The 22,736-nt window shown below is 30.5% G+C and overlaps 1 protein-coding gene across 2 annotated transcripts in view; it reads right to left on the minus strand.

The window, feature by feature from the left end:
* LOC117175973 (myoneurin-like) overlaps positions 1–20,247 on the minus strand; it is a 48,023-nt gene extending 27,776 nt beyond the window's left edge. The window contains exon 1 of one of the 2 annotated variants that reach the window (XM_033365875.1): positions 19,993–20,247. In XM_033365875.1, coding sequence (XP_033221766.1) covers positions 19,993–19,996 — 4 coding nt within the window. In that variant the 5' untranslated portion in view covers positions 19,997–20,247. The remainder of the gene's footprint in view (positions 1–19,992) is intronic. The other variant, XM_033365866.1, reaches the window with a different exon arrangement.
* Positions 20,248–22,736: the final 2,489 nt, after the last annotated feature.

Here is a 22,736-nt window from a genome sequence, read left to right on the forward strand (position 1 = left end):
TTTGTCATCTGGCGACATGGATGAGATGAACTAAATAAGTTTTTCGATTTTATCAATCAATTACATCCAGTTCACCATGGAAATAGAACAAAACGAAAAATTGCCTTTCTTGGACATATTAGTTTACAAAAAATCTGATAACACATTAGGAAATGAAGTTTACAGAAAACCCACGCATACAAACAGATTCTTACATGCCTCCTCCCACCATCACCCATCTCAAAAACAATCGGTCATCAACTCCCTTGTATACAGAGCTGTCTCCATAACAGACAAAGATAACTTACAAAAGGAATTACAAAACGTTAAACAAATCCTAATACAGAACGATTACACAAACAAACAAATTGATAAATCAATAAGAAAACACACTCAAAAAAGCAAGTCAACACAACCTACGAAAGAAAGAGAGAGAAAAATGACCACCACTCTACCCTACATCCAAGGTGTCACAGAACAAATAGGAAGAATTCTCAACAAACCCAACATCCAAACCGTATTTAAAACACCTGCGAAAATAGGACAACTACTAAATAACCCTAAAGATAAAAAGGCACCCTTCAGTGATCCAGGAGTATATAAAATCCCTTGTTCTTGTGGCAAAATCTATATTGGAGAAACCAGAAGAGCGGTGAGCCAACGTATGAAGGAACATGAAAGTAAAGTCAGGCTAAAATACTTCACGCAATCAGTACTAGCTGGAACATCATATCGAAACAGGTCATAACATTGTATTTGATGAAACAACAGTCATTGCAAAAGTACACAACTAATTTCCAAGAAAACATAGAGAAGCAATCGAAATCTTAAAACTCCCTAATAACATCATTAGGGACAATGTATATAATACCAATCCGATTTGGCTTTCCGTTCTCCCGGATTTTTTAAAAAAGACTTGATTGGCCAATCAAGTTCGACCAGTCCCCACGGTGGGGCGCTCTGGCCAATCACAGGCATCATAGAAAGTATACCTAAGAACATCATGACCTGATACCTCAGTTTCAGGTCAGCCCTGAAGATGTGAACTGCAATGTTCACGAAACGTCGGCAAATAATTCGTAGTTTTTTACACGAGTGAAACCCGAAATATCTCTTTTCATCAAAATAGTTACATTTTCAGAAAACAAATTTATCCAATTAATTGAAGAATCATCAACCAAAAAAAAATATGAGAAAAAAATTCCAAAGTACTTTAGAAATCTATAAAAGTTGGCAAGGTCTTTGCAAATATTTTGAAATTTTCGAAATATTTGAGACTATTTTAAAAGGTTCCAAGGATTTGATATATATTGGGATATTTTATTAGATTCCAAGGCATTTTCAATTGATTTCAATAATTCAGTATGAGATTTTAAAGGATTTGAAAGCTTTTAAAGTATTTTTAAACTTGTAAGGAATTTTTAAGAGCTTTAGAAAATTTTAAGCGGTTTTAAATGATTCAAAAACTATTTTTTAGAAAATTTATTTTTCTTTTCGGTTAAAAATTAGTTTTTTTTAACCACAAATTTAAACATTCTATGTTTAAATGAAAAATGATCTTTTTTAGTTAAAATTTTTTGTATTTTATTGAATAGTCTTCTTTCTTGGTAGAAAATTAATCTTTGTTGTCGAAAATTTAACTATGATTAAACATTAATTTTTTGTTCAGAAAATTAGTCTTCATGGAAAATAAATTTCTTTTGTGCAAAGTTCATGTATTTTATCAGAAATGCCTTTTTTTAGTAAACAATTTAGCTTTTTGGATAAAAATGTAATTTTTTTATTTAAAATTTTACTATTTTGTTGAAAACAATTTGAAAAATGTTTTTTGTTCAGTTATGTATTTGATTCAAATTTTTGTTGTTGCAGAAAACTAATTGTTTTAGTTGAAAGTTTAACTATTTCTATTAAAAGTTAGTCAACTATTCATTGATATTAATATAATATTTTATAATTACAATATTAACATTAATTATATATGTAATAGCAATAATACCCATATTATGTACACCTGGAAAACATAACCTGAAAATCGACGTATGCATGAAATTAAGAATCACGCAAAACATCCAAATCACCAATTTCTTCAATTTCTTTCAAATGGGGAGCGAAATATAAATAAAAGACCACCGAAGTCTTCCGAAACCTTCAGATCGGCAATCATCGTACAGCAGAACACCGAAGTCGAATTGTGCATTTTCGGCTTACATAAGAACTCACAGTGGTAATCATGCACCTTCTGTTTTGCGGCTCCCAAACGATAGGTATGGTGGGGGTAAATTTCATCCACGACCTGGCAGCTCTGCGAGCAGTGTCTCCAGAACGTGGGATTCTTCAGCCCCCACCACTCTTCCAACTGGGAGGGTCACATTCAAACGTAGCGTGCCGCTGAGTCGGCTCTGCTACATGTTGCGTCGGCCAACCTCCTGTAGAGCCGAAAATACACGAGCAACCCCCCCCCCCCTGATTTCACGATTCGTTTTCGGTAGCTAACTGGCTATTTGGAGTTTTTAAGTAAACTGAATTTCGCAGGGTGTCAAAAGAATGAAAGTTCAGGCAATTTTGCTATGTTCTATAATTTTAGAAACAAATGAGAAAATTAATTCTTATCAAGCCTTCTTGCGCAATTTCGTTGCACATTTTTTTAAAATTTATTTTGGCTTAAAAAATGTGCTTCCAAATTTGCGAAAGTTTCAGAGACATTGGGGAATTTTGAAATGGTTAAAAAATAATTAAAATCGAGTAAATGCAAGAAATATTAACAAGAATTGAAGAGATTTAAATCGAATTTTAAACTTAAAGTCTGTTAGAAACTTAGATTTTTAAAGAATTCGAAGATAAACTTTAGAAACTTTAAAGGAATTCCGAAAGATTTCAAGGAGGTGAAACTATTTTTCTTAAAATTCCTGGAAAAAATTTTAAAGATTATGAGTCCATTTGTTCATACCTTGAATTAAGGAACATAATTCTTATCAGGCCTTCTTTTGCAATTTTGTTACACAATTTTTTAAATTATAAGTTGGTTTAAAAATCGACTTTCAAATTTAAGTAAGTTTAAGAGATATTCAAAAATTTTGAAACGATTCAAATATAATTAAAACTTGTAAAGATTTTTCAAAAATGGTGTAAGTTTTCACGAAAATGAAAAAAAAATGATTAAAGGTTCCTAGAAATAATTAAAATAATTTTTTATTTCGAAAAATTATATTTAGGAGATTATTTGAAAGCATTTCAAAACATTCAAAAAGACGTCAAAAATTGAATAAATTCAATCAATATTGAGTAGAATTGATGAGATTAAAAAATAATTTAAACTTCAGATGAGTTATAAAAACGTAGGACAAACTGATTTAAAAAACTGAAAACCTAAAAATTCTTGTAGAAGAATAAGAAAGATGCGCCTAGAAATTGTGCACAAATTTCAGGCTTTAAAATTAAAATTCGAATGATTTTTTTTAAAATTAATTTCAGCAGATTTCTTCTCAAGCAGAATCCCCGTTTTTAATCGCAAGAGATTCAAAATGAAAATATGAAAAATAAAACAATGAAAAAATAATAATAAAAGTCGATAAACAAAGGACTTTCAGATAATGAAAGATAATAAAAAAAACTCCTTGGGAAAAAATGTAAATCATTGTTTTGGAATGAATTCTAACAGAAAATTGAAAAAAAAAGATTACCAAACATTTTTTATCAGTTCCTAAGATGTCTAAAAAATACGTAAAATATTTTGAAGCAAAATATTTTGATTTTTCCATATTACTTAACTTTAAAAAAATTAAGGAACATAATTCTTTAAAATTTGAGTAAGTTTAAGAGACATTTCAAACAAATTAAAACGATTCGAAAATAATTAAAACTTGTAAAGATTTTTAAAGGAATAATTAACATAATTTTTGCAGAATTAAAAAAAAATCAGGAAAAATTTGAATAATTTTTAAAGAATAGAGATTGGAAGGTCTGACAAGATTTGAAAAACAGAATTATTTTTTTAATAATCGTGTGAAAGTTTCAAATAATTTTTTATTTTAAAACATGTACTTTAAAAAAAAATCAAGCAGATTTTTAAACACATCAAACGATTTCCTAAAATTTAAAAGAAGAGTGTAGAAGATTTTATCTTTTCTGACAAATCTGATATATTCGAAAATCTGTTTTTTTTTCATTTTCTTAAAAATCTTATAATAATTATTTACATCTAAATTTATAAACAAACTTATAATACTTATCTTATTGTATATTAAATCTTTCAAAAATCTTTAATGCCTTAACATACTTATCCCAAAATTACAAAATTTAGCTTTTACAATTTTATTTTAATAGTCAAAAAATTGTAATTGGAAATTGATTGTAAATAATTGTGAAATAAATCCAACAAAATTTATTTTATGAAAAAATATCTCATGATTATAAAAAGAAAAAAATTTGTAAAGGTAAGTCTTTCTAGCATTTTAATAACTAATCAATACATTTTTAGATTATTTTTCCTTGATTCTGGCCGAGGGTCAAACATAGTACCAAAAACCGCCGTGAAATTTCAAACAAAAGCTGTACTCTCTATACATTCATTTTTTTTAATTAAAAATAATAATACTTTTATAAATATTGCCAAAACTTATTTGAATACGATACACATTGATTTTTATTTTAAAAAATTCCTGTAAATAGTTGGTGTTTTTTAAATTTTACGATATTTGTGTACCATTTTTGACCTTAGGAAATAGATTCTAGGAATAAAATTATAAAAATATATTCATTAGTTAGTAAAATACTATGAAGAATAGCCTTTCAAATTATAGTTGAAGTTGAAGAAATAGATATTTCTCTTATCGTTTTCAGCATATGATTTTTCACTAAACGTAAAGCAGATTAAAATATACATGCCTAAAGTAGCATGAAAAGATCTGTATCAAAAAAGAACCTATAGGACTTTAAATTTTTTTATTCTATTGGATTTAAAAAAATATTAGAGAAATTCGAGTCTTTTTAAAAGATGTTTAGGGCGTTTAAAACGAAATAAATTTCAAAAAAATATTTTTAATTTACTTTAAACTTACTTACTTTAACTTACTCTAAATTTTTCACAAGAATTTTAAGAAAAATATTTTTATCTCCTTAAAATCTTTCGGAATTCCCTTAAAGCTTCTAAAGTTTATTTTTTTGAAATCTTTGAAAATCTCATTTCTAAAAAATTTAAGTTTAAAATTAGATTTGAATCTCTACCATTCTTCTAAATATTTCTTGTATTTACTGGATTACTTACGTTTTTTAAAACTTTTTAATCTTATCAAATTGAAACATTTTGCTTTAAAATCTTCTACACTCTTCTTTTAAATTTTAAGAAATCGTTTGATGTGTTTCAAAATCTTTTTGAATTTTTTTAAAGTACTTTTCAAAATTTCTGAATATCGCGTAAACTTACTAAAATTTAAAAGCAACTTTTACAAACCAACATAAACATAACAAAAAATGGTGCAACAAAATTGCGCAAGAAGGCTTAACCCTTAAACGGCCAAAATGCCACTACCGGGACACTGCTTTTCAACGGCCAATAACTTAGACTATTCGACACTAGAAAAAATTGAGACACATATACTTTTATTGCTTAAGATCTCCTCTTTCCGACGGTGCCAATGAAATTCCTCAAAAAATTTATTTATTATCCCAAAATGCAGTTTAAATGAAAAAAACGTGATTTTTCGTGCCTATTTTTTTTGTGAACCATTTTCCAAAGCTTTTCGAGTCTGTAATTAACCTGGAATCTCACTAACCGGTGGAATAAATGACTAAACTTTGAGAATCTATGGTTTAAAGATCGATTTTTCGTTTTAGTATTTTCAAAATGGCGTCTTAATGGCAAAATTTTTGTGAAAACATTCATGAATTTTTTTACAATAAACGATGCGCTTTTCGGAAAAATCATCAAAAATAAAAAGTACTTGTAATCAGCCAAGGAATACGCCTGAATTTTTTCGAAGCTTTTTGAGCAAAATTTTGGATTTTGCATATGAACAATTTTTGCAAAATTCAAAATTTTGCTCAAAACGCTCCGGAAAAATTCAGGCGTATTTCTCGGCTGATTACAAGAACTTTTTATTCTTGACAAATTTTCCGAAAAGTGCATAGTTTTTAAGTAAAAAATTTTCATAGTTCTCCGTAACCTTTATTGCACTCTGACATCAAACCATACCTTCACCGCATTGTCATCCTGGGAATTTTCGAGTACACCCAGCAAAAAAAATGCCAAAGCGTAAAGCCTCAAAAATTGCAACAAACTCCGAATCGGAATGGGATTCCGATGAAAATGATGAACGAATCATCATACCTAATCCAGATTACTCTGGCTCTGATGGAGATGATTCATCAGATGACGAGAATTCGGGATCGGAATTTCCCAGACCGAATGTATCATATAGATCTATTTTCCATAACTAAACAGCATCTCAAAAACAATTGGAATTTGTCGTCCGAGGACTACTAGATTTTGCATTGATTGCAACATGTATTGCTGCTTACATTGTTTCTCAAAATTACATTCTGAAACAGCAAGATCAAAATGATTTCAACGGATTGAAATCTGAAATGAAAAAAATTCTCCATAAAAAAAAATTAAAAAATGTAAAAAAAATATATATAAAATCCCTTAAAAAAAAGAGACTATCGATATTCGTCGACCTCTACGTTGGTGATAGTTGGGCCGAGAAATACGCCTGAATTTTTCCGGAGCGTTTTGAGCAAAATTTTGAATTTTGCAAAAATTGTTCATATGCAAAATCCCAAATTTTTGCTCAAAACGCATCGAAAAAATTCCGGCGTATTCCTTGGCTGATTACAAGAACTTTTTATTTTTGATGATTTTTCCGAAAAGCGCATCGTTTATTGTAAAAAAATTCATGAATGTTTTCACAAAAACTTTGCCATTAAGACGCCATTTTGAAAATACTAAAACGAAAAATCCACCTTTAAACCATGGATTCTCAAAGTTTAGACATTTATTCCACCGGTTAGTGAGATTCCAGGTTAATTACAGACTCGAAAAGCTTTGGAAAATGGTTCACAAAAAAAATAGGCACGAAAAATCACGTTTTTTTTTTGTTTAAACTGCATTTTGGGATAATAAGAAAATTGTTTGAGGAATTCCATTGGCACCGTCGGAAAGAGGAGATCTTAAGCAATAAAAATATATGTGTCTCAATTTTTTCTAGTGTAGAATAGTCTTAGTTATTGGCCGTTGAAAAGCAGTGTACCGGTAGTGGCGTTTTGGCCGTTTAAGGGTTAATTAGAATTAAATTCCTTATTTTTTCTAAAATTATATAATATGGAAAAATTACGAAATAATTTTAAAAAATTGTGATCTTTCTTTTAATTTTCTCTCAGAATTCATTCCATTCCATTTTTTGTTGAAAAATAATTTTTTAAATGAAAATCTAACATCTTTAAAAATTGAACTATTCTGCTGTAAATTCGATTGTTTTATAAAAAACATTTTTCAGTTGAAAATTCATTTCTTCCATCGAAAATGAAACTATTTTAAATTAAAAATTTTTTTAAATAACTAATTGTTGATAATTTTACTGTTTTGTTTAAAATTCGATTTTTTTGTTGTTGGAAAAACATTTTCTTATACTAAAAATTTAACTGTATCAGTTTTGGTTGAATTTTTTGGTAGGGAATTTTATTGACCTTTTTCAGTCAAAAATTGTTTTTTCTTGGTAGAAATTATTCTTCTTGTTTAAAAATTCATCTGTTTTAATCAAGAATTCATTTCTTTTGATGAAAATGCATTTTTTGGTGAAACTTCTTTTATTTTGGTATAAAATGGTTAAAAGTTTATCTATTTTTTTAGAAATTAAACTATTTTGCTGAAAAATTGTTGGTTATAAGTTGATTTTTTAAACTGATAATGTAACCGTTTTTCGTTGAAAATTTATCTACTTTGTTAACACAAATTTTTGTTGTTTTAAAATTGATTTTGAAACTTTTGAATTCTTGTTTTCGGTAGAAAGTTATTGGTTTGAAAATTAAATGATTTATTTGCAAATTAAATTTTTTGCTTGAAAATTTAAATATTTTGTTGAAACTTTCATTTTTTGGGTTTGATAATTATTTTTCAACTGAAAATATATACATGAAAATTTAACTATTCAATTTTTCGTTGAAACATTATAATTTTAGTTGAAAATTAATTTCTTTCGTTGAAAATTCCATTTTCTGTCTGAAAATGTAACTAGTCCATTTTTGATCGAATACTTTTTTTTTAGTTTAAAATTCGTTTCTATAGATGCAAATTGAACAATTTTGTTGACACTTTTTCTTCTAGAAAAATTTTCTTTTTAGTTATAAATTGATCTTCTTTGTTGGCGAGTAACTCTTCTTTAAAAATTTATTTGTTTTAGATCAAAATTAATTTCTTTTGTTGAAAATTCACAATTTATTTGGGTTTAAAAATTAATTTTTTCAACTGCAAACTTCAGTATAAACTACAATGTTTAAGTTAAAAAATGTATTTTTAAAAGTAATTTCTTAGGTTGAAAAATTAAACTATTTTGTCGAAAATTTGTTTTTTATTTGTTAAAAATCCATTGTTTACTGAAAATATAATTAAGGCAGACAGTTCTAAATTTGAAACATTTTAGACCCAAGTCTTGTCTCTTATATCTATTTACATAAAGTCAATTATATTTTCCTCTTCGCAATAAGCCTAATGGTTCTAAGGTAACTGGGGTTTTCAAAACCTGAATAAATTTGAGGAGCAGCTAGATCGTCATTCGTGAGGTCGGGAGAGCTCGGGTTCCAGCTCGTGCATTTTCGGCTTTACAAAGGCTGGGCTTCGCAGCATTTAACAGAGCCGACTCACCGACACGCTACGTTTGAATGTGTCGCTCCCAGATGGAAGAGTGGTGGAGGCCGAAAAATCCCACCTTCTGGGTACACTGTAGCCGAGTCTTTAAGCAGGCATTTGAGTAGTGGGGGAGGCGTCAACGAAAAGCACCACCGCCACTTACCACTACATTTATAGACGCTCATATCCGTGAGCCAGTGGAGCTCACGCACACAGCGCATAACAGCTGTAGTGGTAAGTAGTGGGTTTGGATTTAGTAAACCTCTCGTTCGGTCTCCGACTATGTTTATCATGCCTATGTTTGCAGCTTAATAACAAAAGAATTAATCAAATGAAGAAATTTCTGATTTTTTCAAATGAAAGAACAACTATCGATTGGTTTAGAAACCTAAAAATTTATTTTTGGCGTGTAAGGTCCCTTTCTTCGCGGACGGTCAGCCCAGTTGGCAACTTCCACATCCATTGCCTCGAACTTGGATAAATTTCTTTGATAAAACTTTTTTAGTCTCAATTTAACAACACTGTGGCTCGGGAGTAAACATTTAAGGATGTACCTTACGTAAAATGAATCTCAAAGTTGGCTACCTTTAAAATGACTGATAAAATCAACAAAAAAGATCTATTATTAATTTCTGCAAATCTTGATGGAGGCTTCTGAGCACACTTCAGAAAAACATAATTCAGGTTAAAATTGTTTATTTAACAGTATTCACTTAAATGTTTAGTTTTTCTTTAAGCAAAAGTTACCATTTCGATTTATTCCTAATGATCAAGGCCTCATTTTATTCTTCGAAGGATTCTTTAAATTTCTATTTGGGTTGATGTTATTTTTAAAAAATAATTTAAAAATCATACAGTTATTATTGTTATAAACAATAAGAAGTTTAATGCTTAATTCAAACTACCCAAATAGAATTGTAGAGAATACTTTAAAGAATAAAATGAGGCCTTGACCATTAGGAGTAAATACCATTACGTTCCATTACACTTCAAACATAATTGTTCGGTCAAAATTTTCACAAGACGACAAAAACTGCTTGAGTTTGAAAATATCGTGACATTTATTTACATTTGGACTTACCTTTTGAAAACATAATCAGCACAATTTATTACGATATTTGTCGTAATTTGTTGTCTTGCTCATTTTTTCAAAATATAAATGGGAAAATTAGATTAAATAAGATAATAATAAATAAGCCTCACAGCTGATAAGAAATATAGTCTGCTTTATTAAATATTGTATGAAAACAAAATTATTTAGGTCTTTCCGTTTCAATATCACCCGCTGATTAGATAGATATCTGGAGAGGCAACAATAATACAATTTGCACGCGTTTCAACTCATATTTTTTTAATCTTTGCAAACAATAATTTCTCGTTATAAGTGTACATTGGAACGTAGATTGAATCACGGTTTCGGGCATGGGCTGTAATTCACTTTGAAGCTTATTTCCAGGACCTCCACACGTAAACAGCCAGGGCCGTCTCATCTATTTCCAATTTGAACACATAATATTACGCAATATACACGCGTAAGTACTCGAGCAGTGTCCCTTTGTCGCTAAGCTGCTGGCGTTTAAGGCATAATTGAGCCTCTCCGAAACCGCGGGCTCCTCTATCATCAGGAAACTGCGGGCCATCATTTCTAGGAATTAGTATATCCGAGGTAACTAATTTCCGCTCCAAATGTATTTAGAAATTAGTTTTCATTTTTACAGCACCATATGATGAAATAATAAGATCGATAATTTTTTTATATCGATTTTATTATTTCATTAGATGCCTAGAAACGAAAAATTAAGTTTCAAATACACTGAGACCCAAGTGCGAGTTGCCGGAGCTGAATACTCGGCCCAGTGTTGGTCCAATTTTGGCAGCCAAAGGTCGGCTTAAGTTATTGGGCCAATATCGGCATTTTAATCGGCCCAGTGTTGACCCAGTGCTGGCAGCCTATATTGGCTTATTATATTTGCCGATCCTCCACCGATGCTTGGCCCAGTATCGGCACTTTATTGGGCCAAGTCTCACTTTTAATACGGGGAACCATGTTTCACGAGGATCAACCAAAGTCTTGCCCAGTGATGGCACATTACTGGGCCAAGTGTCACTTTTACCACGGCAAACCATGTTTTATTTAAAACGGCCCAATGTTGAGCCAGTGTTAACAGCCTATATTGGCTATTTATATTTGCCGATCCTCCATCGATTCTTGGCCCAGTATCGGCACTGTATCGCCCCAAGTCTCATTTTTAGTACGGGGAACCATGTTTCACGAGGATCAGCCAAAGTCTGGCCAAGTGACGGCACATTACTGAATTAAGTGTGCACGGCAAACCATGTTTTATTTCAATCGGCTCAATGTTGAGCCAGTGCTGGGAGCCTATATTGGCTATTTATATTTGCCGATTCTCCACCGATGCTTGACCCAGAATCGGCACTTTGTTTCGCCAAGTCTTAGTTTTAGCACCTAATAGACAAATCTTACACGAAAGATTAAAAAAATTTATTGAAAAATTGTCAAAGTTCACGATGAAATTTGTTAAGTTCTGTCATTAAAAATTGTTAATGTTTATGAAAAATTACATTTCCTGTCATTGCAAAAAGTTGTAAAGCAGGCTACAACGGAAAAAAATGAAATATTACGCGAAGAAAAATTATAACCGATTTAAATTATTAAATTAAAAATGATTGTATTGGTATTCCTGTTAAAATTTCGTGTATTTTACATTAACACAACGTCACATAATAATAAATAATTAGAAAAAGAGAGCTGAAAATTTGGTTCTTTTCTGAACTACAGCTTATGAGGATGGCTTTTTCATAGAGTTTCAACTTGTCGGTTTAACGGAGTGGTTAGCACGCCCGACTGCTAGGCAATAGATTTAGGTATATAGATGTAGGTTCGATACTCTGTAGCGTTAGAAATTTTATTTGTAATATAATGTTCCAAATGTAATATATGTATTCAGTCTAAACAGAACCATTAATATTTATATTCATAGTAGTCGCAATCAATTAATATTTATTTTTTTAATATCTTTTTTGTCATATCCTTAGACCGTAGCCAGTGTTGGGCCGACAATGGCAGCCAAGCCCTGGCTGCCAAGTCAAGGCCATATTTATCAATCCAGCAATGACACGACGATGGCAGCCAGTTTTGGTCCAATACTGGTATCCAGTGTTGGGCCGACAATGGTAGCCGAGCTTCGGCAATATTTTTGCCGACTATGGGCCAGTGTTGGGCCGTATGTGACTTCGCACTTGGGGACCGTAAGAACACCAATTCTTGGCGCCGTAACGCAATTATTGGCATGTCAAAAACTGAAGTAAGTTTATTTAATTCTGAATAAATATATAATTGTACTGTATAATCTATATACATCTATTGTATATAACAATGATAGTGGAATTAAATTAATTGAAGCAGAAGATGCTAAAATAACTGTATCGCATAAGAAATTAGAGAAGGTTGTCAACAATTAGGGGGTGCCAAGAATTGGCGTTCTTACCCTAGTGTGAGAAATTACTTTGTACTACGATTACAAAAAAATGTAAGTCCAATTCAATTCAAACCATTGATCCAATCTATTTGTAGTGAACATTTAAATATTTTTAGATTCTACTTCTTCTTTATCAAATATTAAAATCAAATTCTCTTAAAAAGGGCGATTTTTTGTTTGTTTTCGATCCGGTACCGCTCGTCCGATATCAGTAAAGCACATATGCAACAAGGTTGCAATGAAAGTTGGTCCAGTCCCACTGTGAATAAGTTTAACTGACATTTGTCCTTCAGACGATACGTTCAAACAATTATAAGTTTTTTTTTTAAATTCACAAATCATTTTAAAATATAGGCTAAGGCTTTACATTGATTAAGCAACTCATACAAAGTACAAAATCGTTTTGCTTAACGAGAAACTTGTAATAAATCAAGTAATGGTATAAAGAATAAACAAACAAAACATGAGAAATTCATTCGAGTTTTTTTCTCAGCGAATACAATAATAATACCTTTCGAAAACAAAGGTGTTACTTTTTCTAATAAGTTCCTAGAAACACTGCTACTGAAAATTCCTATATAGGATCCTGTAAAGGATCCTACATAGGATACTACATAGGAACCTATATATTTCACCTATAGGTTCCACACATAGGAAATATGACAGGATCCTATATAGGTTCCTGTATAGGACCCTATATGGGATCCTATATATTTGAAATATTCAAAATATTCCGTCGACGTCAGTGACATTGGATTGAATTAAAAATAATTGAAGGGAAATTAATTAATTAAGGGATGAATGAAAAAATCCATTTAATTTAATAAAATTGAGTAAATCTAAAAGAATTCCAGTGAATTCAAAAGAATTTAGTGAGAGTTTAAAAAAATCAAGAGAATTTCAAACAATTAAAATTCCTAAAAACAAAATTTAAGATCAATTAATAAGAATTTCGTGTGAAGTCCGCATGAATTAAAATGAGTAGAAAATTTTTTTAAAAATCAAAAATATTCCATACTGATTACAGTAGAATCGAAAAAAATAAAAAATAATAGGTATGTTATGCTGACTTTACTACATTTTCGAATCGAGTGAAAACCTATTTCATAATTAAGGGCTCGTTTAATGCTAATTTAATGCCCAATTGCCAAATTTAATGCTCCAATATTTTTCCAAACACCCGGGGGTTACTTTAGCTTAACATTAAGCTGACGGAATCCCATGTGAAATAAACATTGAATCGAGTTGTCATATCACATAATTAAGGGCTTATTTAATGCTGTCCAAAATCACAAAAAATTATTTTCTAAAATCCACCCTTTATACTGATAAACCACCCATAATATAAATTATTACACAAATTGTAAATCTGACTATACTATAATTAAGCGCTTAATATAAATTATGCAAAAATTGTAAATCTGTCCTTGTCAAATTTGATGGCTTATTAAAGACTAATTTGATGTTTTTTAAACAATTTTAATGCTCTGCTTTTGACAAAAATAGAGATTATACTAGCTGAACGCTAAGGCCTTAATTATAGTATGGTCAGTTTTACAATGTGTGCATAATTTATATTAAGAGTGGGTTTTTAGTATTAGGAGTAGCATTAGGAAAATAATTTTTTGTGATTTTGGAGAGCATTAAATAAGCCCTTAGTGATGTGATGTGGCAGAACTCGAGTCAAAGTTTATTTCACATGGGGTTCCGTCAACTTAACGTTAAGCTAGCGTAACCCCCGGTTCTTTGAAAAAATAGTGGAATGTTAAATTTAGCAATAGGACATTAAATGAGCATTAAATGAACCCTTAATTATGTGATATGACAGAACTCGATTCAACATTTATTTCACATGGGGTTCCGCCAGCTTAACGTGAAGCTAGCCTAACCCCTAGGGTTTTGAAAAAATAGTGGAACATTAAATTTCGCAATAATAATTCAAAATACTTCAAGAGACTTTGATGAACCTCATAATAATCGAATAAAATAATTTCCTGAGAATTCAAGATAAGTTTTAAAGAGGAACTGGAGTAGATTTCGAAGAATTCACGGTAATCCCGTGTAGAAATTCAAATGCGGAACTAGTCTGGTTCCCGACCTTTCGACCACACTTAAAGTCGGGGGCTAGTAGGGGCCTATTCGGGTATTAGTAAACTTTTTTGAAATATTTAAAAGTGTTCAAATTTACCTAAGATTTAATGGGGAACATATTCTACGCTTAATAATGCATAAATTTGTGTAACTAAAATTCCCCAAAATTTGTGGAATATCAATTTTTTTTTTAACTTGAGCTCGAACACAGCAATGGAAGAGCTTCGCACTGAAGGAACCGCTATGTTAGTCACGGTAGTCTCCACTCAAGGTAATTATGTTTCGTTACGTGCAGACTGCTGTCTTAAACACTCGACGCGTAATTTCTGTTGCGCGAGAGGCGGCACGTTGCGCCCTTACGGATTTTCTTTAAAGCTACCAGTCCAGAACCGCAAGGCTAAAATAAAGGTGGTAGCGAAATCTGAACTGTCCCGTGCTTAATAATTTACTACTGGTATACTGTTCTTCACTGATTAATCAGAAACTTTTTCTCTTTCCAATTTCAACTACCTAAAGGATTAGACTTCATTTACGTATGTCAAACCTTTCAGATCAATTTAAAAATAAGCACCTATACAAATTTGGAGTCTTATGACTTTCAGCAGACTTTTTACCTACATCTATTTTTATCTTTTCCAATATGGATTTTCTTAAAATTCCATAAAAAGGTATTTATAAATGTTCCTAGAAATTCGAAATTTTCTAAAAAATACTACAAAAAATAGGATTACGTCTTTTTGTAGATTTTGATCGTTGCTTTTATAAAAAGTTGATTTTCTGACGAAATTATTTACTTAATAATTATTTAGTAAGAATGTTTGAGATGACTTTAACATTTATAAATCTTTTCTCCAAAAAACCGGTGTAAAATTATTGTTATATATATCCTTAGTGTTTTAGAATAAAAAAAGCATTACGCTTTTTTAGTTATGACCTCATTTGATAAGACCTCGTCGGAAACTAAAACATAAGAATAACCCGACCAGAACAAAAGTTTTTATATCTAAAAAAAATCCATTGAATAGAATGAGTGAATCAGAAATCGGATAAAAGTTGAATTAAGAAAACTAAAATCCACAGAATTCAAATGATAAATTATATATGTTTATGTTTATGACAAAATATAAAGTTTTTAAACATATATTTTTAGAGGATAGTATTTCTTTTGTGAACAGGAGGAACCACGTATGTGTTACGTGAGCCCTGTATATGCAGAAACTATCTAATTTCATTTAAAAAACTGGAAATATTAAATTATCATGTTTTCTCCAGTTACGTTCGCCTGCACTGTTAGACATTTCTGTAGCGATTTTCATAGACGTGTGACTAAAGCTTTATGCAGAAACCGTTCCTTAATTTTCCGAAACTGTAACAGAAATTACAGCAATGGTAACTGCATGAAACTCCAGTCACATGCATCACAAAATTATGTTGCAGTTTAGGAGTTTTCAGTTACTGTAACTGAAAATTTCTAGAGGTAAAAAAATTTTTTTGGTTCATTATTTTAATATAAAACATGAAGTCTATATTTGTCCGAAAAATATAAATAGAAAGAAAATATAACTGAAATTAAGACTAACCGCTTCTCATATAGCTAGTCTATATGTACACTCATTGTATTAAATATGTAATCAAATCCCATCTTTTAAGATAAGAATTTTTTTTGACATTTAATATATTAAGTATATTATATAACATAGTTATTTACATATATCCTTCGTTCGTATATAATCTTACTTAAATTTTGGTTTTTAAGACAATTATATACTGCAAATTTATATTATAAATTCATGAACCAAACAATAATGTCTACAAACATTACATGTTTAGAGAACTTTACTCACAAAATTTATACAAAATGTTATTTTATTTATTATAAATAATATTCGTGTATAATTTTTTCGCAAAAAATTGAATTTTCAGCAAAAACTTTAATTTGTAGCAAAATAACTAAACCTTCAACCAAAGAAATTAATTTTCAACTAAAATACGAATACTACCTAAAATAATGATTTCTTAAAAAAGTGGTTCAACCAAAATTTTCAACGAAAAAAGTTGTATCCTCAAACAGAGAAAAGATTAAATTTTAAGCAAACAGTATCATTTTTATCCAAGAAAGATGAACTTTCTACTAAAACGGATGAATTTTGAAATCAAAAATACTAATTTAAAAGAAATTTCATTTTCATCCGAAACATACTTTATCTTGATAGTTTAACATCAAAATGTAAGAGAAGAAGTAAATCTTCTATGAAAATTATACTTCAATTTTTAACCCAAAAATCTGCCCGCCTGGCGGGCATAAGCTCGTCGCGCGCTCTGCGCGCGACTCGCTTCGCTCGCAAGTTTGAGCACGCCTAGGGCGCGCGATGGTTGAATCTCGAGCTTCGCGCTCGAACATAATTACACCTCGCGCTTCGCGCTCGGATATTTATTCTTTGCATTTGGAATGCTTGAAAAAAACTTTATCAGAAAGATCTCTTTTAGATGGCAGTATTTATATGCGTCTTCATATTCTGAATTGTCTACTTAATTAAGTAGTCAAAGATTAAGTTTCTCAAAGCTCTGTAGGCTTTGAGGTACACATTCTCATCGTGACACTCGCGCTGCGCGCTCGATTTCCGACAGACATTTGTAAACAGGTTTTGTTGGATTTTTTTTCTCGTAACTTTCGTCGTTTTTCCACACATTTTTTATTTTATTTTACTTTTTCCAACGTTATTTTTCACGAATAAAACAAAAAGTACGCGTCCTATCAAGAAGTGATTCTTAACGAAATTTTAGATCTTTTTTAAGATGACCATTTTTGTTAATTCACCCTTTTTTGTATGCTACATAGTTTGTCCACAAAATGGAATTTTTTATTTTCCATTATTTTTTGTGCAATCAAAATTTGAATTTTTGATGAGGATAAATTGTTTGTTCTTTTTAATACTATAAATATCCGTACATAGAATTTTCAAATTCAGAAAAAAGTGATCTCAAAAATTTTCAAAATGCGCTCACTTTTTGAATTTTTATCAAAAATAGCTGGTTCACAAACTCGTCCTTTCTTTTAGGACCTAAAAAAAGTGTGCCAAAGATGAATTTGATTCGTTCATTTTTACGAGAGTTATCGTGTTTACGGACGGACGGACAGACAGGCAGACAGACGCCATCGTAAGAACCTGATTTTCGGATTCAGGGGGCCTCGAAACATGGAGATCCACTGAAAAAGTGTGATGTCAAATTTCCGACAATTCTAATACTGTCTCAATTATAAATGATGAGTATGTAAAAAAACGATGTTTCAACGAAACGTTTGAAATTTTAATAAAAAAGGGCAACTTTTTTGAGAAAAAAATAAAATGGTTTGATTTTCATAAAAACAGTTGAATTTTTATCCAAGAAAGGTGGCATGTCTACTAAAATAAATGGATTTTTAAATCAAAGAAAAGTATGAAAAAAATGGTTGAATTTTTGTCCAAAAAGATTTCAGTTTCCATTTCGTCGTAAAAATATGAGTTTTAAATGAGAAAAAAATTGTGTATGTCAATAGTTGCATTTTCTACTCCAAAATATGAATTTTCAATAAAATAGTTGAATTTTTAACAGAGAAGAAAAAATACTTCAATGCAAAATTCTTGACTTTTAAACCAAACCGTTGCATTTTCATCGAAGAAAGATGCAATTTATAGTAAAATAGATGACTTTTTTGAATAGAAAGAGAAATTTTCGAAAAATAGCTGAGTTTTCAATCAAAAAAGATTTTGTTTGACTTTTTAGCATTGAAATATGAGATTTAAAAAATAAGTTAATTTTCTATGAAACTAGTTGAATTTTTAAGACAAAAATTCAATTTTCAACCAGAAAGGATGTCTTCAACAGAATTGATGAATTTTCAAACAAGTAATAAAATTTATAAGTAAAAAGGTAATACTGTGGAGAAAGCCACAGCAAACAAATAAATGTAAATAAAAGGGAAACAAATCACTAACAAGAATATTATACCATGCGGTTACCGCAAAACTTTATTTTTAATTTTCTCTAATTTCCCACTGACCAATTTTTCATTTTCCCTGACCATAGCAATATTCAAAGAGAAAAATCGTAAACTTGTAACATTTTTAACCTAGGAACTTTTATAAACGAAATAAACTAATTTCAAATTAAAATTGAAGAAATTTCAAATTTATTTTACTTGACAGTTTCCCTAACCAATAAAATTCCCTGACTTTAAAAAAATTGTTATTAGCCAGGTTCGTTTTTACTCACCAGGTTTCTTCAGTGCGTGATGTTCCGACAAATTTTGTACAAAAAATAAACGACCTCCTTACGTAAAAAATCAAAACAAAATCTTTTCAACACGCCGTCTAGCCTTGCGCAAGTAAAAAAAATCGCAGGTAATCAGCAATACCGAAAACTTATGATTTTGGAAATAAACCAGTAGCGCGACGAAGAAGTGGGTTTAATGTATGGTCCCGGAATGGCCGAGTAACGATCGGAACCCGTAAGACAATTAATTGTCACTGTAAATCTTTAAACACGTTCTTCTCGGTTTCACAATCTGAACGTTCTAATGAACGAATTTTTTTACTGATGCCTTTGTGAACTATAAAAATGGCTACAATGTTTGTTAATTTATATTGTAAATAATATATTTACTAAGAAAAATTATATTGCATTTTTCATTGTGCTTGGAACAATAATAGAATAGAATTGGAAAAGAAATTCGTTCATTTGAACGTTCAGAACTTCAGGTACATAAAATTGCTTGACTCTTAGCTCAAAAAGGATTTGACCGATCGACTTTAATTTGCGTATACATATTGCTGAAATCTTTCATTTTTCGGTGAACCACTCCAAATTAAAAAAAAAATGGTGTCAACCATTACAAAATAAACAAATTCAAGCAAATTTTTGGGTAAAAATCGGATTTTTTTCTCAAATTGCGCCATTTTGTGAAATATTAATATTTTTCACATTTTTTTTCGTGCACCAAGTAAGGATTTAAACTTTAAAATTCTTTTTGTATTGTTTATGTTAGACTCATGTGTGAGAAACTAGAAACCGGGTTAATTGACCTGTCCAATTTGGACATATCGGGCACCTACCCTTATAAATCAAAATTTTATTGATTTATTAGGCTGAAATACATTTGTTTTATACATCAATAGTAATTTAATAAACCACAAATTTTGGAAAGAAACGTTTTTATATTCATCCCCAAAAAAATCGTCAAAAATACCCTAATTTTCAGGCTGTTACACAAGACCCCCCCCCCCCCCCCCCCCCCCCCAAGAATTGGGTACGTGACTAGGGGTGTGGAAACGTTAATAAGTTATGGTAAGAATGTAAAAAAAAATAATGAATGTTATATTGTGTTTCGTAAATCATACTTTCACTTTATATTTATTCTTTTTTTTCTTATATGTAGGATATTAATGAACATTCCCTATGTAGAGTACACCGAGTAAACTGTTATGAACAGAATAAACTACAGCATCGACATGTGATTGAAGCTTTTGATAAATTGTATATGTGTAAAATTTCTAGTTGTAAGAAGAATGAAAGTATGGTAAGGTAGTTTTAAATATTTACCCATTTCTCCTTAAATATCGTTTTTCTCTGTCTCTTGATACCGATATTGCGTCACAATAATCTTTGTAAACACTTGTCAACACAAAAACACTTGCCACCGTCACACTGGGTCGCACGCGCAACTGACACTGGACCTGGACTTGTGTATACTGACCGTAGTCCGTACTGACTCACTGCTGTTTCTTGCCTTCCTGAAGTTTCGCGTGAGCCTCTTAGGCCCTCTAGGGTCGTCTGCTCTAGTTGCTATTCGAGCCTCTCTCTAAACTCTTCTCTTTCTACCTTCTGGCTTTCAAACATCCCCATCCGACGACCCAACACATATTTCAGCCAGAAGGAAATAGGGAAACAACCACTAATCAGTGATAACAACCCTTTAGAAATGGTGGCGCCCCCATCTCTGGCTAGGTTAGGGTGGGGGTAGATAAACATGGTTGTCTTTTTCACGTCAGTATTTAAAATCCGATAATTCATTACTTGAATGTAAGTCTTAGAAAATTCTCGATAACTTAAATTTGAATTTTTAGTCAACAAATGTTAAAGAATGAGAAGTGAATTTGGATTTTCATACAAATATATTTCCTTCTTTCAAAAATTCAACATTTTATTGTAAATGTGTCACTCGGTATTTTTCAAGGTTTTATTTTCCAAAAAAGCTAATTAATTCATAGCCTTTTGATTTAAGTAGAAGAAAATTACTATTTCTATCTTGGGAAAATGTAATGATATAACTCGGCCAATCGACGGCCTTTTTAAATTGAAATCTCGAAAAATATTTTATTCAGATCAACGATGTTAAATTGACTGTTTTGTGGAATTCATAATTTTCAGAGACTCATTTAATTACCCATTTATTTTGTGAAATCAATCATTTTCTAGACTCATTTAATTACCAAATTCTTGCTTCATTTTTTTATTTAAAATAAGCGTCTAAACATGTTTGAATCTGAAATTCAATTAATTTATTTCAATTAAAAATATTTTTTTCGGTTCGCAAACATTTATTCATAGTCAATAAAACAAAAAATTCGAACTCTAAGGCTAAGCATTTTTCCATTTTAAGTAATAAAAAACAAACTGAAAATTGAGGCATTTAAATTGGACCTCTTAAGTTTTAAACTTTTTAAATTCACGTTTTAAGAATTGTTAATGGAAATACTTTGTAATCGAATGCTCAAAAATTTCCAGATATAAAATTCAAAGTAGAAACACTTTCCCATTAAAAAAGTTTAAATGAAATGGAGATAATCTGCAAGTTAAAAATTTTTAACTTTGATAAATTATAGAATTCAAAGATTCAAATTCAATTCCAAAAATAGAAATCCACGTTATCATTTTCAATGCTCTAAATCCAAGAACGAATCAATGATCCTTGAAAAGCTCTGCATTTTTATTTCCAAATCTGGAGAAATCTAGAAGTTATTTTAATTTTTTCCTATTTAAAATTATTTTCGAAGTATTTTCAGAAATGCTATATATTTTAATAAGTAATAAATGGTGATAAATAAATTTTCTTATCAAAAAATTCTACTTAAAACGCTTTTAATTCTTAATTATTCAGGACTTCAAGTCTGCATTTTCAAATTCTTTAAATTAAAAATACCTGCTTAAAGTGAATGGCATCATAATTGAAAAAGATAACAATTCAACTTATTATTTTAAAAGCTGTTAAAATCGAAATTGGGCAGATTTTTCTTCTAAAGCTTTGTAAATTTACCGGTAAAATAATGAATTCTGCAAAATAGACTGCTTTGAGGCACCGGATTTCACTTCGTCTAAAAACTTATATGTCTTTTCGAAAGATAAACGCTTCCTCTTAATTTCCTTCGACATTTTCGTAATGCCTGATTACACTTGGTTACGCAACACATGACCTAAACACTGATTGACTGAAAACGAACTAAAGCGATTATCCTGCGACATTTTCGCCACTGACTGAAGATTACTGAAGCAGGCGACAGGATGAAGCGCCGAGGATACTGTCCGCTTTTTTTTAAAACTCTCCGGCGTTGTTGTGGAGTTGCTCGGCTGACCAGCAGCGTCACTCTCTCGCCCCCTTCATTTAATTTTTCGAATGTAAAACAGTGAATTTGAACCACAAAATATTAATTTTGAAGCAAAATAGTTCATCAATTCTGCCCTACAGCACATTCATTTGACGCAAGCCATTGGAGTTGAGACAAATAAAAATTCAATAAAAAAGATAGAAAAATTATGAATGTCTATGATCAGTCGAATACAAATCTTTGAAGCCTTATTACTCGGCAAGAAAAAATCGCAGAAAGGTGAGCTAAAGGCAGAAACATTTTTCAACGTTATACTTGTAAAACGATGTCAGTTTGATTTTCTTACGAAATTTTTTACTATCTCAATTGACAGAAAATCTATGTCAAAACAGGAGAAATTACCCTCAACTTTCACTACGTCGACTTTTTAATTCCTCCGCACGTTCAACAAATTTTTCCAAAAATTTGAAAAAATTGATGAATATTCTGTAACAAGTATTTACCAAATGGAAATTTGTTATACTTTAATTTAATGATTATTTTAATTGGTAGAGTTAAAATTTTTTAAAATAAATATCTCGGCTGTGGGTAGAGATTTTAGGCTGAACTCTAGCTTAGAAGAAGATTGAAAAACGTCCACTCACTGCAGCTTTGACAGTTTATATGGTTTGAACTTCGAATTAAAAAAATGATAATACCTTAATAAAATGTAAATCTTTGACTTTTTGTGATTGATGTGAT

Source organism: Belonocnema kinseyi, chromosome 1 (assembly GCF_010883055.1).
Source record: "Belonocnema kinseyi isolate 2016_QV_RU_SX_M_011 chromosome 1, B_treatae_v1, whole genome shotgun sequence".
Lineage (NCBI taxonomy): Eukaryota > Metazoa > Arthropoda > Insecta > Hymenoptera > Cynipidae > Belonocnema > Belonocnema kinseyi.